At 40.8% G+C, this 19,726-nt stretch overlaps 1 protein-coding gene across 1 annotated transcript in view; it reads left to right on the plus strand.

Annotated features, from left to right (window-relative positions):
• The window catches only part of LVRN (laeverin), a 541,073-nt gene extending 529,388 nt beyond the window's left edge, over positions 1-11,685 (plus strand). Inside the window, exon 20 of the mRNA XM_085632644.1 lies at positions 9,932-11,685. Coding sequence (XP_085488770.1) covers positions 9,932-10,093 — 162 coding nt within the window. The 3' untranslated portion in view covers positions 10,094-11,685. The remainder of the gene's footprint in view (positions 1-9,931) is intronic.
• Positions 11,686-19,726: the final 8,041 nt, after the last annotated feature.

Below are 19,726 nucleotides of genomic sequence, written 5' to 3' on the forward strand. Positions count from 1 at the left end.
ATTATTACATTATTTAAAAAAATCTGAAATATTAATAAAATTTAAAATTATTAGTTTAATAGTTTTTTAACTAGATATAGATATATATAAATATATATATATCTTTAATATATATGCCTTTAACTTTTTTTTGACGTTTGTTATATCTGTTGAAATGTGTATTAAATCTATTTTATTTTTATTAAAATTAATGTTAGCATTTAATATATTTAATATGGGGCCTATTACGATGTCTCGTAAACGGGACCAACCGGTCGGCAGTCCCGACAGCCTCATTATGATGCGACAGAACACTGTTCAGTCGCATTCCCACATTTCCCCATGGAGCATGTATTACGGCCGTAAACCAGCCATAGTACATGCTCCCATAGGGGAAATGTGAGGTAGTGTTAATTCCTGCACCCCGTGGCAGGTACCTCAGGGTGCAGGGATTAACAGGAGGGCACCATAGGTGCCTCCTCGGTCTTCAACTGGAGGTCGCAGAGGAAAGGGGGCCCTGCTAGGTGCCTCCAAGCACGCTTTCCGATAGGGTTTTCATGTATGAAAGGCCGGCATGGAAACCCAGGTGGAAACCATGCATCATAATCTGGAGAGCATAAACCACCATCCATTTGGATTACGTGCCGGTTCCGACTGGCTTACCGTCTCCTTGAGCCCGTCGGAAGCCAGCCAGAATAACCGGGTGGTTTCAATTCTGACCGGCTGAATCAAAATCAGCCGGCAGAATTGAATCCGACGATGCCGACCTGAGGTCGGAGTGCTTACGACGGACATCATAATAGGCCCCTTAATGTTTACATTTGTATATATTTTAAAAACAATATCTAATGCAACAATATTAATGACAACAATATATATTTCCGCTATTTTTGTACTTACCATTGTAAGTATAAGATTTTTGACATCGATAGTTTGGTCACAATATTTTGGTATGGCAATATTTTCATAGGCAATATTTTGTCAGTGAACCCATATTGGCTCAATGTTCTGGGTATCATTGTGTCTATCCCTGGTACCCCTGTCCTCCAGAATTGGGGTACCTGTGTACAAGGCCTGTTTCAACACACAAAAAGAACCTGTTTCATAGATCTGACCCTCCTACCGTACACTATAACAATAAATTGGAGGCGGTGCACCCCACCACCAGTTGAACTGGGACGAATTCAGTGCTACAATGACCTGCAGTTAAGAGCCAGGAATTGAGAAGGGAAGAAGCCAGAGGGCTTGGGAAACAACCAATAGCTGCTGGCTGGGACGACATGCTTGGGCAAAAGAACTCGGCAAAAGAAGGGCTCTCCCCAACATAGCCTGGACTTCACAAATTATCAATCTCCTGAGTCAGTCTTGTTGAGCACGACTGTTGATTCTCCTTTTCACACCCTGACCACTTTTCTTTCCCCCTTTCTGCCTCATGGAACCTGCAACTTAGTGAACGGCTGTCTGCTGTGATGTGCTATGAAAGTTAAGTCTACATCGGTTTACAATCAGGACCTGGCTTTTGTATTCATTTCCAGCTGTTCAGCGGTTATGCTGACCATTATTGTAATGTTTTTTAAGTAGTAGCAATACTTGCTAATTATAAGAGTAAACAAGTAATATACTAATAAAAAATAATAGACAGCTAATTATAATTTCCGTCACTAATGCCGCTTTTAAAGTGTGAAGGGATGTTGTACAACTGTTTAAATAAAAACATAAGGCAATAAAATGGTTATTTGTTAATGGCAGGAGTAGGCTTTCAAGGCAAAACAAGCATTGGCAAAGACATGGAGTCTGGGGCTGACAGCCAACCCTTTGGCTTTGGGAATTTTTGTTTTGTTCTGTCATGGTTTTGGCAAAATGTTTTTGGTGGGGAAGCTTCAGGGCCATCATCCGTTAAAAAAACAAATGTTTGAAGGGAAAATGATGTTTTAGTCTGCAGAAAGCAAACATTATCATTGTAGTCCCTAGCACAGAAGAGAAATGCTTTGTATGTGGGTGTAATTCTTGTGAAAGGTCAGCATGCAGTTAACTTACAGTGAAGTCAATCAATGGTTAAAGGGGACTGGCTCATTGCCCGATGATGCATGGTGAAGTGGGTGGAAGAAAAGTGTGGTATGCACAACAACAGGCTAATGGATGAAGTCTGGCTAAAAAAGCCTAATAACTAACTATGTTACACTCACGATTTTAGTAAAATTAAAACGTTTTGGATACCATCAGACCTAAAAAGAAAAACTCAATTGATCTGCCATTGGTTGGCAGCCTCTTTGCTTATGCTGTTGCGATTATTCAATTCATTACAAATAGATAAGCGTTAAAAAAGATAGGTAAAATGAGAGGCCTGCAAAAAGAGACAGAAAGAGTTTTATAGATAGGTAGCTAGCCAGATAGCAAGATAGGTAGCCAGATAGATAGAAAGACAGGTAGCCAGCCAGATAAAAAGACAGACTGACAAACAGATAGTTGCGTAGAAAGATTGATACATAGGTGTGTTTTGAAAGATAAATAGATACATAGACAGGTTTGCAACGTTAAAAAGATATATAGACAGATTTTCATAGAGAGATAGATAGGCAGACAGACTGACAGGTAGATAGACAGTCAGACTGACAGGCAATTAGACAGACAGGCAATTTGATAGACAGACAAATAGGGTTGCAAAGTTCTATAGTTAGATAAATTGAGTTGCAAAGGTAGAGAGAGTACAAAGATGGATAAAGATAGGTAGGGATAGATAGATATACAGACAGACAGACAGACAGACATGTAATTAGACAGACAAACAGAAAGACAGACAGACATGTAACTAGACAGACAAACAGAAAGGCAGACAGACATGTAACTAGACTGACAAACAGAAAGACGGACGGACGGACATGTAACTAGACAGACAAACAGAAAGACAGACAGACATGTAACTAGACAGACAAACAGAAAGACAGACAGACATGTAACTAGACAGACAGACATGTAACTAGACAGACAGACATGTAACTAGACAGACAAACAGACATGTAACTAGACAGACAGACATGTAACTAGACAGACAGACATGTAACTAGACAGACAAACAGACATGTAACTAGACAGACAAACAGACATGTAACTAGACAGACAAACAGAAAGACGCACAGACAGACAGACAGACAGACAGACATGTAACTAGACAGACATGTAACTAAACAGACAAACAGACAGACAGACAGACAGACAGACAGACATGTAACCAGACAGACAAACAGACAGCCAAACAGACAGACAGACATGTAACTAGACAGACAAACAGACAGACAGACATGTAACTAGACAGACAGACAGACATGTAACTAGACAGACAGACAGACACGTAACTAGACAGACAGACAGACATGTAACTAGACAGACAAACAGAAAGACAGACAGGCATGTAACTAGACAGACAAACAGAAAGACAGACAGACAGACATGTAACTAGACAGACATGTAACTAGACAGACAAACAGACAGACAGACAGACAGACAGACAGACATGTAACCAGACAGACAAACAGACAGCCAAACAGACAGACAGACATGTAACTAGACAGACAAACAGACAGACAGACATGTAACTAGACAGACAGACAGACATGTAACTAGACAGACAGACAGACACGTAACTAGACAGACAGACAGACATGTAACTAGACAGACAAACAGAAAGACAGACAGACATGTAACTAGACAGACAAACAGAAAGGCAGACAGACATGTAACTAGACTGACAAACAGAAAGACGGACGGACGGACATGTAACTAGACAGACAAACAGAAAGACAGACAGACATGTAACTAGACAGACAGACATGTAACTAGACAGACAGACATGTAACTAGACAGACAAACAGACATGTAACTAGACAGACAGACATGTAACTAGACAGACAGACATGTAACTAGACAGACAAACAGACATGTAACTAGACAGACAAACAGACATGTAACTAGACAGACAAACAGAAAGACGCACAGACAGACAGACAGACAGACATGTAACTAGACAGACATGTAACTAGACAGACAAACAGACAGACAGACAGACAGACAGACAGACAGACATGTAACCAGACAGACAAACAGACCTCCAAACAGACAGACAGACATGTAACTAGACAGACAAACAGACAGACAGACATGTAACTAGACAGACAGACAGACATGTAACTAGACAGACAGACAGACACGTAACTAGACAGACAGACAGACATGTAACTAGACAGACAAACAGAAAGACAGACAGGCATGTAACTAGACAGACAAACAGAAAGACAGACAGACAGACATGTAACTAGACATAGAAACAGAAAGACAGACAGGCAGACATGTAACTAGACAGAGAAACAGAAAGACAGACAACCAGACATGTAACTAGACAGAGAAACAGAAAGACAGACAACCAGACATGTAACTAGACAGAGAAACAGAAAGACAGACAACCAGACATGTAACTAGACAGAGAAACAGAAAGACAGACAACCAGACGTAACTAGACAGAGAAACAGAAAGACAGACAGGGAGATAAGCTGACAGTTGAATAGATAGACAGACAGGTCGAGAGACAGGCAGGTAATTAGGTAGACAGACCGATGGGTTGTGTTGTGTTGTGTAGATAAATAGGTAGTAGAGGAAATTGTAACAAACAGCAAAGCATGGTGATATATCGTATTTACTAATATAAAAGTTAAATGTCGGTATAACCATGACATGCAAGAATACTGTGAGCCAAATAGAAAGTGATACAAGCAAGACGTACAGACTATATTGGTTGACAAATATAATGGCATGCAAGAGCACAGAAAGCACTAAAGGGCTACACATGCATGCATACGTATTAAATTGGTCACAAATATAACTGCAGTCCTCAATGATAATACAATTAAAACATATACAAAGTCAGGGCCGGACTGGGAACCAAAACCGACCCTGGCAAAGTGCTCGGCTGGCCCCCCGGGGGGGTTTGGGGGTGCCGCCTAGCTCTTTGCCAGGGCCGGTTTTCGGCCGATTTTGTTACAGGGCCGATTTTGCAGCAATGCTGCAGAAACGGCCCTATAACAAAAACGGCCCCCAGGGGCCCAAAACCGGCTTCCACCCGTGCAGCCCACCGGGGGATTGCCCGGTGCCCGCTACAGCCAGTCCGGCCCTGTACAAAGTTGACATATAGAGGTGCAGTTAAAAATGCACTTAATTGCACGCATTCTAAAAACAATATTTGACTTCATGAAAGACAGTTTCAAATTGACACAATTTTGGTATGTTGTTAAATAGCAGCAGTCAGATAAAAAGACCTCTCCAAAAGAAAATTACAACACCATCAGAAGGAGACAGAAACTTGAAAAGTTGGAATGTGTCCTCTGCTTTTTAGGGAGAGCTGATAGAAAGCATACTGACTGTAAACACAAAGGTGACACCAAAGTAATAAAGTAAAAATAAACACTGGCACTAAGGAGACTTAACTTGTTTTCAGATGTGCTTCTTGTGAAAGAGCAAAATTCAATCAGTCAAAATGAAGGTATCCAGTGGCTAAAGTGGGTTGACCCCTGCCCTAAGCCGCATGTAGTGGGTGGAAGCAAAATGTGAATGACACACCAACACGCCAATGGATTAAGACACATAGCTGAAAGATCCTTAAATAAGAATATTATACATATATGTTTAAAAAAATCAAAAGGTCTTATCTCATGCGAGACCTAAAAAGAAGACAGATTATACTAGAAAAATACAATGTCTTTGGTTATTGGACAGGAGTGTGCTTACAAGATAAACAATCACAACTGTATTAAAAAGAAAGCTGCTTATAAAGGACATACACCTACATTATATAACTAGAAAGAAAAGACAAATTAATTAGATCAAAAGCTGCTCCTTAAAGCCATACACTTAAATTGTATTAGAAACACACACTGCTAAGAAGAGCCTATTACTCTGCTGATGTTACACATATATAGACTGAAAAGACTATGCCTATGTACACAACAAAGACCAAATATTAAAAAAACAAATAATCTTCGTAGAATGTAAAATCTATAATATTAACAATCAACATGGTGAATTGGATCAAGAGATTCATATTTTCATAGAGATAAACAACATATATAAAAAAGCTTATCATCTTCAAAGAATGTACCAAGTATAAAATGAACAATTAACACACTGAATTAGATCAGGAGAGTGCTAACAGTTGGGCAAATCCTCCCTGTAACAATGGAATTCCTGATGAATGACTTGGAAAAACAGAACTATCAGTGCTATTAATAGAAATAATCCCCGCCAAGTAGGAATAAAAGTCATTGCAAAGATCTGGTGCTGTTTTCTCAATTGCAGAAAAAACCTCCAATGATCAGTCGCTGCCAGTACAGGTAAGCGCGGTGGGATGGGGTGAGGGGGAGTCAACAGTCGAAGGAATAGGCAAAATTAAAGAAAGAAATAACTCCTATTCCGTCGCTTCCCCCCACCCCGCACCCACCGCCCTGCTGCGCTTACCTGCACTGGCCGCGACTGCCAGTAATACTCGTGGTATGTTATTCATAGTCAGTGATCCATTCATTCATTTGAAATGCTTTCATAATTGATTCCGTTTGTATATTTCAAACCTGTTATCTGTATTTACACATATCTGAGGATATGGTATTTAATTATTTGTCAGTTTGACAAAACAATTCAATCTTCAGTTCCATTAGAGAAATAAATACATGGCATTTGAGCAATCTGTAGCAAAGCTTTAAAAAAAAGCAGTACTGCAACTATAAATGTGTATGTGCAGTTTGATAAAAAAAAACAATTGGCTGAGTGTGTTAAATAGTTGGGGCCTCATGTAGGTAGCATACCAGTTACCACTTCTAAAATACCGAACGTTACCGAATCGGTATTTTAGAAGTGGTAACTCGTATGTAGGTAATGAGTCGGTATTTTTTACCGATTCGTTACAATTCGGTAATTACCGAATCGGTATTTACCGATTCGGTAATGAGGCATACCTTCCCATTGATGGGAAGGTATGCCTCATTACCGAATCGGTAAATACCGATTCGGTAATGGTGGAGAAAATGCAAGGGTGGCAGGGTGTCACATTGACACCCTGTTGCACCCCTGATTCGGCCATGTGTGCACATGTGGCACACATACATGCCCTAAGGGCATGTATGTATGCCACATTGCACACTGCTACGCGCTTCAAAATGCATACACACATACATTAACTATTTACCACCAACTATAAGTTGGTGGTAAATACCGACTCCTAAACACACCCACACACTCCCCCTACATATCATTTCTGGAATCGGAATTTACCGATTCGGTAAAATTACCGAATCGGTAAAATTACCACATCGGTAACGTTACCGATTCGGTAATTTTACCGATTCGGTAGTTTTACCGAATCGGTAAATTCCGATTCCAGAAATTGACCCCCTACATACCAATAGCCAAAATACCGGTCGGTAACGGTATAATTACCGAAAATCGGCCGTTACCGACCGGTATTTGGCTACCTACATGAGGCCCTTGTTGGTGCGGTATTTCATAAAGGCCTAGACTGGCTTTTCCCAAAATTCACTTCACAGTCCAATAACAAATGTGACGTGACGTCAGTTGTTTCTCCTGCATGAGGGCATCTTTGAGAAGGCGTTCAACCATCCAGTGTTTCCTGTTTCTAAAAAGAAGTTGCAATAGGACATGTTTAAGTAGGTTGTCCTTTATCCAGAATTCATGGATCCAAATCCACAGCTCTAACCTCTGATGAGGCGTCTAGTTGGATGGAGGTGAAGGAAAATATTATTAGCATCCCTCCATGGACTTGTAGATGCATGGTAAAACCTGCGACGCTCTTTGTGAAAAATAGAGTGGGAAAATCTCTTTAAAGACTTGCAGTTTTGGAGAAGATTGAAAATATGTAGACAGTCCTAGAATGTGTGGGCACAGATGATACGTGTGGACACAAGTGGGAAGAGTTATGCAAGTTATTGCTACCTCTTGTCCACTTCAAACAGTGAAAGGTTATGGATGGTGCATTCATGGACTATAACTGCAGCTCCTTTTAATGAATGTTCATCAAACGGCACAGAGATAGGGCCTCATTACAAGTTAGTTTATTTCACCATGTAAAGTAACCCAAGTCCCCAGATCAAGTGTGTCTGGGCCCACACTGTTTGGGTCAGAATGTTCTGGACCCGATAATTATGGGCCCTGACAACACCTGGGGGCATATTTACAAGGAGATAACACCACCAGATCATCACTTTTTCCAATGTTCTGCTGACGTTAAGTCCTTTGCCTTACTTACAAGGCGGCGTTAAGCTACTTAATGAACTTAATTGTAAATAATGAACCGATTAACGCGACACTTAGTGTGGAAAGGGCATGCAATGGGTGTTGCAGTAGGTTTTCCGCAGTTACACCCATTGCTTTTTGACGCTGCGTCATATTTACAAAGGTATGGGGCAGCGCCAAAATTATCGCTAGGGAATACCTGGTCGTAAGCAGGTGATGCGAGGAGAAATGTTTCATTTGCCCGCGTATTTTGCTTTTTCCATGTGTGCTGTATTGTGCAGCATACATAGAAACAGCAAATCGCCTGTAAAGATTGTTTATGTGTTATGCACATAAACAATCACCCCAGCAGAGCAGGCACCCTTGCAACATGGTGCAAGGGTGTTTGCGCCCGCGCTAGGCAGCTTCTTTAGCACCTGCGCTAGGGGAAACAGGGATGTGCTGCTTTCTTGTAAATACGGTACATCCCTGCGTTTTGAAACTGACGGAGAGCGACATTACTAATTTTGGTGCAACACTGTGCTCTGCCAGTTTCTGGTAAATAAGCTCCCTGGTCTGTAAGACTTGCTGCAGGGCAGCGCTGATGGCAGCAGCATTGCCTCGGCCCCTCATGCCTCCCTGCAGCACCGCTCACCTCACCCAACCACCCTGTCTCTGTTGGCAGTTCCGTAAACACTTTCTGTGTCTTAGAGCAGGCTTTTTTGCCATAGTGTGAAAACTGACCTGTAGAGTACTCATAAAATTTGGGTCCATGCAGTTATTCCCTATTTCAAGGGAAAGATCATAATGGCTGAACCCTGTTGCAGAGATTCAGCTCTGTAATTTATTTTCTGGCCTTTTGTTAACATAGTAACAAAGTCTGGCCAACTCATAATGAGGCCAATAGCATTTCAGCAAAGTAGACTGCAGTAGCGGCTGGTAGGGAACTGGTGTGGCGGGGCTGAGTGGGTGGACTGAGAAGGGCTGAAAAATATAAAATTAAAATGCACTTAACTTTTCCACCACATCTCCTCGTCTCTGCCATGCTTCTCTTCTTGACTCCAGTCCGGTAGAAGCTGGAGGAAGCACCCGGGCATAGAGGCTCCCCTGAGTCAATCACAACACTGCAATGAAGTGTTGTGATTGGTCGGAGAGCCGTAGCTCAGCGCTCAGATGGGGACAGGGAGCCTGTGCATATTCTCCACAAGGCTATGTGAATGTTTGGCCGGGCCAAGACGGCCGGCCAAGCAGTCATGCGCACTTATTTGAAGTGAGCCCAAACCACTCCTCCCCCCTGATCCACTGGTCTGCCACGCCCTAACCCAGCACCGCAGTAGTGAAAAATATAATGATAATAATGTTGTTATTATCATTTTAATTTTCCCTTTATCATTGCTCTTTTAGCAGTGGGGCAACGCTCCTCAACCCCAGCGGAGGAGCCGCCTCTGCTAGACTGTTAAAGTTTGGGGAAGTTTGATCAATGGACAAAAAGTTCGAGTTCTTATCTCCATTGAGATATTTTACTCCATAATCGTAAAGGCAGGTGAATAAGCATTTATGTTTTTGTGTACCAAACAGAATCTCTCAATTAAAAAAAAGAATTGCTGTAAATTATAGAATTGTGTAATATAATCGTAGACATCGTTACCAACAATAACAATGCCTATATCTGTGTTTTCTTTAGATTGAGCTATTTATTAACACTACGATGGAGGGTGAAAATAAATTGTCTGCTATGGAAGTATTGCATCATGCAAGAAATGCAACAAGCACGCTTTGGATAAACAAAGTGAACAGCAAGATTCATGACTGGCTACGTAAAAACACAGACCTTGCAGATTTCTGAAAATTACTTCAAGACAATTCAAATGTTTACATGAATTTTGTATAATTATTTTAATAATGTCACAGAAAGATGAACACCTATTTTGTAATAGTTTTATGTATGATGCCTCAGATATTTTCTGTAAGAAATTGTTTTTCTCTGCAGAGGACCATGGTCCACAGCGATCTATGTTATGTTCTCGCAGTTTCAGATTAAGACACATTATTTTGTATTCTATTTAATAAATATAGACGGATGTTAAATTGGTTTTATCTATAGAGGAAAATCTGACACAACTAAGGCTTGGTTCTTCTGTCGATCATCATGAAATATGTTGCAACACACTTGGATAGTAGGTGCGATGAGGACTCCCTTTTTTTATTTTCAAATAAACAGGGTAAGCAGTTTAATATATTTGCTGTGACAAAGGTCTTACTAGAATAGGGCATCCATTTGTAATCGAGTGTGCACAGTAATGACATGAACACTGTTTTCTCTAACACTTTTGTATTGTTTACTTCTTCTTTGGATAAATAAGGTCATACCTTCAAAAGTGATCACTATATTGAATACTCAGTTTTGCACTGGACAAAAAATACAACTATTAAAACGTCAAAGATCCAATCACTGCACAGCTGTGAAACTGCATACAAGATCAACAGGAACTCGTGAACATTAACGTGAGCGACTATCAATGTGTGACTCATGATAAATGAATCTCTTACATGACTCCACCCATCTCCACTCACTACTTCAACCCAGCCCCACTCTGGTCTATATTTGGCGTGCTTAATTCACTCTCCCATACAGGACAGAATTCCCAGGATAATGGTACTCAGTGACAGGTATAGGTGAAGGCAAGAATAAACAAGCAATGTCCGCCAGCCTTTTGGTAATTTTTATTTTGTTTGGTCATGGTTTTTGCAAAATGTTAGTGTTTGAGAAGCTGCTGGGTGTTTGTCAAACTAAAAACATTGGATAAAGGCAAACATATTTTGTGGTCTCAATAAAACACACTTTACTATAGTGCTCCCTGGCCCTAAGAGGGACTACTTTGTGTGTGGATGAGCTCATTATGAAAGGGCAGTATGCTGTAACTCATAGTGTAGTCAGCCAGTTGCTGAAGTGGGTGGATGCATTGACCCTTGTAGCATGGTTTAGTGTTTTGGAGAAAAATGCAAAGTCACATCCACAGACAAATAGATGATGTGTTGCTGAAAACCTCTATAAGTAACTATGTCATACATTTCATTTTAGTAAAATCAAATGTTCTTGGCTAACTCAAACCTAAAAAAAAAAAAATCTGCCATTGGCTGCCACCCTCTTGCCAGAAAGAAAGAAACAAAGACTGAAAGAAACAAAGAAAATGAAGGCAAGAAATAAGACAAGAAGGTAAAAAGAATGCAAGAAGGAAAGAAAGCAGGAAAGAAAGAAAGAAAGAACTAAAGCAAGCAAGAAAGGATAGACGATGGAAGGAAAGAAAAAGGAATGTATAGGAAGAAAGAATGCATGAAAGAAAGACTGAAAAAAGATGACAAGAAGGCAGGGAGTAATGAAGGATAGGAAGAATTAAAGATGGAGAGAAGGAAGGAAAGATGTAAAGAAACAAGGAAAGATTAAAAAAAGAAGGTAAGAAAGAAACAAACAAACAAACAAGGAAAAAAGAGAACAAAAGAAGGAAAGAAAGAAAGAATAAAGAAAGATTGAGCAAAAGAAGGAAAGCAAGAAAAAATGAAGTAAAAGCTAGGAAGATGGAAAGAACTAAGGAAGTAAGGAATGAAACAAGGGAGGAAAGAACAAAAGAAAGAAAGAAGGAAATAAATAAAGAATGAAAGAATGAAGACCAGGAAGCAGAAAGGAAAAACATGAGCAACGAATGAATGAAGAATAGAAAAAGAAGCAAGATGGAAAGAAAGAAGGAAAAATTTAAAGACATATGGAAAGATGGAAAGAAAGACAGGTAAAGGAAAGCAAAAAAGAAACAAAACGTTGAAAGGAAGGAAAGAGAAGGGAAGAAAGAAAGAAAGGAAAGAAAGGAAGGAAGAACAGAGAAAACAAAAGAAAAGAATGAAGGAAAAAAGATAAGGAAAGAAGACAGAATGCAAGAAAGATGGAAAGGAAGAAGATAGAAAAGATAATAAGAAAGAAGGAATGATGAAAAGATGAAAAGAAAGAACAAGGAAAGCATGAAGAAAAGAGAAAGAGAAAGAAAGACAAAAGGAAAGATAAAGTGAAAGAAAGAAGGAAAACAAGAAAGAAGGAAGGAAAGCAGGAAAGAAAGAAAACAAAAAAGGAGGAAAGAAAGATGGGAAAAAAATGAAAAGAAGGCAAAAGAGAAAGAAGGCAAGAAAGAGTGAAAGAAAGAAACAAAAAAAGAAGTAAGAAAACAAATTAAAAAGTGTTGCAAGTGCTGCACATTAAACATGAAAAAGTTAGATTTTCTTCCTGGGCAAAGTTTATTAAAGAACCATTGGTGGAATTGGGTCAAGAATAAATGTGTTCTGAAGAACTGTCCACTAATGAATTCACATGTACAATATTGAAGCTTTCAGTTTGTGTACTGCATATATAGTAAAAGAGAATAACGGAACAGTTTCTAATTAATGCAGCCTGTTATGCCATGAAATAACAGCCGTTAGATAAACAAAGGACACTTCAAAAGGAATTTATATCGTTGCCAGAACTGATAAAGCATGGAATTTGGTCTGTGCTCACATATGATAGAAGGGTCCTGCTTTCCCCTATCAGTATCTAAACACAAAGGAAACCCTAAAGTAAAAACAATAACACTGACATTGAAGGGAAATACATTGTGTGTGAATATGCTCATTGTGAAAGAGCAAAATACAGTCAATAAAAGTGAAGTTAACAAGTGGCTTAAGTAGTATTGGCCCATTGCCCCATACTTGATGCTGTAATGTACAGAATCAAAATATGAATGGCACAACAGCAGACTAATGGATGAAGAGAGGTGGTTGAAAGCCCCTTTAAGTATGATATACAATATACGTTTAGTAAAATGAAAAGGTCTTGGCTAGTGTCACACCTAAACACAGACACAGAGGGTGGTAGTCCATTCTAGAGGGCTACAATGAGTGAGTCCAAGCAGACATCAGGTATGATGTCTCAGAGAAGATATTATGTACCATCAAAATGAGCTACATGACCCACAGCAGGCAGCCAATGCAGAGAGGGGGCATCTTTTCCAGAGCCACTGTTTGCCATAGAGAAGGATAGGGCCGGGCTGGGAGCAAAAACTGGCCCTAGCAAAGTGCTTGACTGGCCAATTTTGTTACAGGAGCCGATATTGCAGATATGCTGCAAAAACGGCCCTGTAACAAAAACGGACTGGCCCCCGCCCTGGCAGCCGACCGGGGAAATGCCCAGTGCCTGCTATGGCCAGTCCGGCCCTGGAGAAGGAAATCAGGGAGCCTTGCAAAGCGCAAGGGTGATGGATAAAATCTGAAAATGCAATAGAACTGTCTGATGCTGTTGGAAGAAATGTGTGATGTTATGCGATAGCAGAACGTTATCAGGTTACATGAGGGAGCAGCAAGTAGAGGCAGCTTTTCATCACTGGCAGACATGTTCCCCTTATAATGAACACGAGAGCATGTGTAGTGATTACACTGTGTCAGAGACAGTATACTTTTTCCTTCAATGCCTGTACTGGTGAACACATCTGGGGTGTTCCAATAATTCAGTTTAAGGAATGCTAAATCTGCATCGTCCCTTACAGTGCAGATAGTTTCAACAGCTATGAGCACCACATCTTGCAACCAACTAAGGTATCCATACCCATTGTTGGGAGCAGTTTGTTGGCCAATGAATGTGATTTTGCCACCGTCATACTCCACTGCAGGCTGTCATCTGTAGGCCTAGTGAGATCACTATGGTGCCAAAGGTCTATAAAAAAGGCGGGACTTCCCCTCACAAGTACTGCCAAATACAGAGTGGTGCTTCCTGGCAGTCTCAACTCCTATAATTTTATGTCCTAGTCTTGCTGGAAATGATCTGGCAGCATGGCACCTTTGAGCCACAAAGTCCTTACTGTCTCCAAGGCAGAGCATACATTGAAGTTCTTCACTTCATCTGGAAAGCTCTGGGCTGGGGAGAACATTTTTTCAGTCACTTCAAGAAGGTCCTGGCTTCACTCAAGTAGTTTTAACATTATTCTAGGGAAGGCAGAATTTAATAATCATTCTAGAAATAATTTTTAGACATGTATACTAAACACCAGTGTATTAGATTTCCACTTATTACTAAAATGAACTAAACACCAGTGTATTGGATTTCCAATTATTACTAAAATGATACAAGAATGAAATCTCGATCTTGTTCCTAGCCAGAGATATACAAAAATGCTTTTTAAATATATCTCAGGATATCTGAAAGGAAAATTTACATGCACCTATGCATCAATAGCACGTTTGATATCACTGCAGAAACATGTAAATTGTGCGACTCCCATAGTTCATTTCTGAACATTAGGCGACTAAGCCTTATGAGCTACAAAGCTGGAAATTTGATGTATTTTTATTGTCAGAGTTAAGCTTCAACATATCAACATGATTTAGTCTGGCATGATAACGCTGAAGCCTTGTATGATGTGTCACATGACTGCCTGTCAGCCTTATTGCTCTGTTTTACTCCCTTATGTGGAGGCATGAGGCAGCGTTATGTCCCACATTGGTTATTTGACTTTGACTCTTTGCACAGTTTGACTGTGGACTGACCTGAAGGTCAAATAGGCTGATTGGTGTTTGCCAAATAGCCACAATTTGTTTTTGAGTAAATCACATTCAGTGAGAGGTGCTCAAAATACCCTCACAAGACAGATTTTCCTACAAAAGGAATGGGTGTAGATGTCTGTTCTTTTATGGTGCTTTCGGTTGTATGATTTTAGGTGCTGCCATTCAGTGCACTGATATTGATGTCACACATATGTCATTTTATTTGTGCTTTCTATTGCATTCAGTATTTATTTATTTCATATAGTGGCTTTCTGTGTGTTCATAGTTGTGAAAGAGATATATGTGATCCACGAATGTGTGTATTGTGTTAATTCAGTATTGTAATTCACATTGTGGGTGCTTTTATTTTGGTGAGTGGCTGTGCTCAATATGCATTTATTATAATTATATTTTGTAGGAGTCTGTGGCAGCATGTTGTATAATGCATTTATAGGTGCATTTAGACCACATTTGCCTTGGCTCGATTGATGTGACCACTTTTTAGGTAAATATAGTCATGCAAAGGTGTTGGAACATAGTACCAGGGGGCATATTTACAAAGAAGTGATGCAGCGTTCCGCTGCAAGCAATTTAGCAGTGCCTCGCTGTGTCATTTAAAAAATGCAGGAATGTGCCGTATTCACAAGAATACAGCACACCCCTGTTTTTTCCCTTGTGCCGGCTGCGTTAAGAAAGCTGCCTAGTATCAACGCAGACACCCTTGCGCTATGGTGCACGGGTGCCTGCGTTGCAGGGATGATTGTTTATGTGCAGGAAGGGACACCTTCCTGCACAAAAACAATCATTAACGGCGTTTTGCTCCTTTTATGTGTTCTGCACTATGAGAAATAAAAGTATTTCTCTTTGTTGCACCACTATAATCACTGCTTTGCAAGGGCATTAGTTTTTGGCGCTGCCTCAGATTTACACATCCTTGTAAATCTTGGGCAGCGTCAAAAATCAATGGGTGTTGCAATGAAATGCCAACAGCAACACCTATTGCACGCCCCTTTCACGCAGTGATGCATGAAAAGGGGCCGCATCTACAAGGCCATTAAGAGCCACACAGGGTGGCTTTGCGTGGCCTTGTAAATATGGACCAGCGATGTGGTGGCGCTAGGGGCTTGTAAGTATGCCCCCTGGTCTCTTGTTACATCTGGAAAAGATGGTATAATCCCCATTTTACTGCCTGTTCACTTAGCTTATAGAGTGCTTTCCATGTCTATGTTTGACGTGGTAACTCACTCCTCCCTGTTATTGATGATATGCGCTCTACCTAATCAAACTGCAAATGTTTCTTCACAATTATATTTTTGCCATTGCACTTTAGGTGTTCACAAGGTTTTGAGGCATGACTAATGGACATGCAGTGAGGCAGCATTTGCTTTCCAGCTTACAGTGGGGGTGGGCACAGCAGGGGCGGCCTTCATGATGTGCCTTCACTGGAAACAGAGACGTTTTTGCTGATGCATTATGGACACTTGCTCTGGAGATTTTGTGATAATGAGGAATCCTGGCATGTAGTATCTGAGGCACATGGCTGTGGTCAGTCACTGTCACATTAGAGGACATCTGGAGCATGCACAGCAGAGAGTATTTATAGCTGTAAGCATACATTTGTGACCATATTTACCACTTTTTACCCCTATTAGGAATTAACAAAGAGATTCCTATCATCCGTAGACCCATTTATGCAGGCAGTAAACTCCACCACGAGTGCGTAGTTTTCTGCAGGCATAAATCCTACTGAAGATGTGAGAAGAGAACATTCTAAAGCAGTGGTTCTTAACCTTTTGACGTCTGAGGACCCCCACTTAATCATTACTGGAATCAGGGGACCTCCACTGAGTCATTATTGGAATCTAGGGACCCCACCACTGACTGAGTCATTACTGGAAGTCGGGGACCCCAGTCTAAGCATTTTCGATGAATTGAACTGCAAACCAGTGCACATAAAGTACAGAAAGAAGCATTCATCAAACAAATACACAAATGAAATATTTTATTTAATTCACAAAGAAAAACAAAAAAAAATAATTTCATTTGGAAGGTTTGAGCATTTTTCATAATTCAATGGAGATCACTTATCGTCCATAATATATTCTGGTTGAGCACTTTCGCTGCTTCCACGAATAAATCTCAGGATACTAACTTAATTTTTAGCCTCCAATTTCAAATTTCTTCACATTTACAGATGTCTTCAAAATTTCAATTGTACATTTGGCTTCTCTATTTATATACAATTTTGTGATCTATTAATATAATTTCATTTTTCTGAGCTGCCGCTGGCTCTCTTCGTCAGCGTCGCAGATCCACAGGTTAAGAAACACTCTTCTATCTAAAGCATTATTTGGAAGTTGGTGAACACCCAAAAACGCATTTCCCGAACTTCTCTTTTCAGTTCAACCCTGGAAACGCTCACATTTATACTCCAGCACAGGACTGCCTTCAACCTCATTTAATGGTAGGGGTTGGAAAAGTGTCCTCAGGTTTGTTTGGGGCATAAGGGGAGGAGTATGTCCAAAGGGAGAAATTTTTTTGTTGCAAAAAATTTAAAAAGTGCATTTGTGCAGGGTATCTTATTCTCCTCTGCAGTCATCTTCACTATGGAGAACTCTGCCCAGTTGGAATAAGATTCCACGTGGAAAGATCACCTAACCTTTCCAGTAATGCCTTTGGAAATCAGCACTGGGGCAGCCTTCCAACCACATCTGGCAGGGGTAAAAATGCTTTCTTGTACAGTTGTGGTCTCTGAAATAAAAGGTTTTGCCCTGGCAACTGTTAAAAGATGCTGTAAACTTAGGTTCTGCTATTGTCTCACTGGTGTAACGCGCATTATTTTCCCCTGGGTACTTTATTTTACCCCTTCATTTTGTATAGCCCTAGCCAGCAAACTAACAGTTGCATGAAACCCTTACTAGAATGAGTTTATAATGTGAACACCCCCGGGGTGCAACAGCCACTGCTAAATCTATGTGACCTCTTTTGTGCCAACTTTATGCCAACCCCCACCGACTGCTATAGTTGTCACTTAAAAGCAGTGCCCCTCCAAAGCTGTTTGCACCACAGGGCAACAAAAGTTGCAGGCAACTGCCTACTGTTGGTAATCTCTACTGGAGCGTTTAACTTTGCACAATGGCATCATCTTTTACTTCAACCCTACATTAGCAACAACAGCAGCTATATTTCGGGTCAATGCATGCGGATGGCACTGTAAAATACCAGCGAACGACCTTTACAACGCGGTCGTTATACCGCGATACATTTACATCACGGTCATTGCAACGCAAGTCGTTTCAACGACATGCGCTGGATGGCGCTCTACACCAAGGAATAGTATGATTTACTATTCCAGCACCTTTCCTCCTGTTACACACACTGGAGTTGGAATAGTAAATCATACTATTCCTGAGTCCAGCGGCTCTAGCGCAAGTTATTGTAAAGACTTGCGTTGTAACAACCGCGATGTAACGTACCGCGATCTAAATGATCACGTTGTAACGTCGCATATTCTAAAATACCACTGAGATAAATGTGATGGGTGCAATACTTGAATTAATCTCACCCACTGGTATTTTTTCGGGACCACATTCCAGTCCATTGATGTTTTGCCCACTTTGCCACTCTAGGCAGCGACTATCATATGCAAATCAGCCATGGACATGCTCCAGTAGGAACAGTCCAGGCAGAAATGTCTGACCAGGTCCCATACAGATTGGTACTCAAGCAAGGCCAGACCTCATTGGTGAGATATAGCCTGACTCCTGTGGCACAGTGAGCACGAGACCCATGTCTGGGAACAGGGCCGGACTGGCCGTAGTGGGCACCGGGCAATTCCCCGGTGCGCCGTAGGGTGGGGGCCGGTTTAGGGCCCCTGGGGGCCGTTTTTGTTACAGGGCCGTTTTTTCAGCATAGCTGCAAAATCGTCCCTGTAGCAAAATCGGCCGAAAACCGGCCCTGGCAAAGAGCTCGGCGGCACCCCCAAACCCCCCATGGGGGCCGGCCGAGCACTTTGCCAGGGCCAGTTTAGGTTCCCAGTCTGGCCCTGTCTGGGAATCCCTTGGAACGCTGGTCATTGCAATGAGGAAAATAAAAGGTGATGTGTGGAATGCTTGCATTCATCTCAGCCGCTGGCAGCCGCGGTCGGTAGTAGGAGTAACTGCAGGGCGGTGACGTGGGGAGGGGAGGGGCAGGGTGGGGGGTAGTAAACTACGGATTACGGAGGTTTACAGGTAAGTTAACATATAAATTAATTTAAAATTCGTTTTATTAATTTATAATATAATAATATATAATATAATATAAAGAAAGCAAGAAATAGGAAAATAAAAAGCATATGGCATATTAACAAAATACTGTAATTGAATCAATACATTTTGTCGAGCATAAAAGATTATAAAAATATTAACCAGGTGAGAAAAAAGAAAGAATAAATAATAATAATAATGAAGGACAGAGATGCAATCCTTCAAGGGGGTTTAAAGTTTTCAGAATTGATATGTGCAATGTTCCTTAAGGTCATCCGGTCTAAATAAGTAGTAAGAGGCAACCAAAAGAGGTCACTATTGATGGCTGGATTGCAAGAGGAGGCAAATGCTACATCAAGTCTATGAAAATGACCTAGAGAATTCCACCAAAATTGTATGGAGAGCTTTTTGAGATTTTTCCAGTTAAGGGAAATATGTTGAAAAGCGAGAGCAAGCATGAGATCAAAAAGACCATGGCAATGAGGAGAAAGTTCTAAAGAATCGGAGAGACTACCTGTAAAAATGAGAGGTATAGAGAAAGGAATGGAAATTGTAAATAGACGAACCATATATGACCAGACCTTCTTCCAGAATTCAGAGACTGTAGGACAGAGAAAAAAGAGGTGAAGAAGATCCGCATTAGAAGAGCCACAAGTCCAGCAGTTAGAGTCAGA

This window comes from Triturus cristatus, chromosome 2_1, assembly GCF_964204655.1.
Source record: "Triturus cristatus chromosome 2_1, aTriCri1.1, whole genome shotgun sequence".
NCBI lineage: Eukaryota > Metazoa > Chordata > Amphibia > Caudata > Salamandridae > Triturus > Triturus cristatus.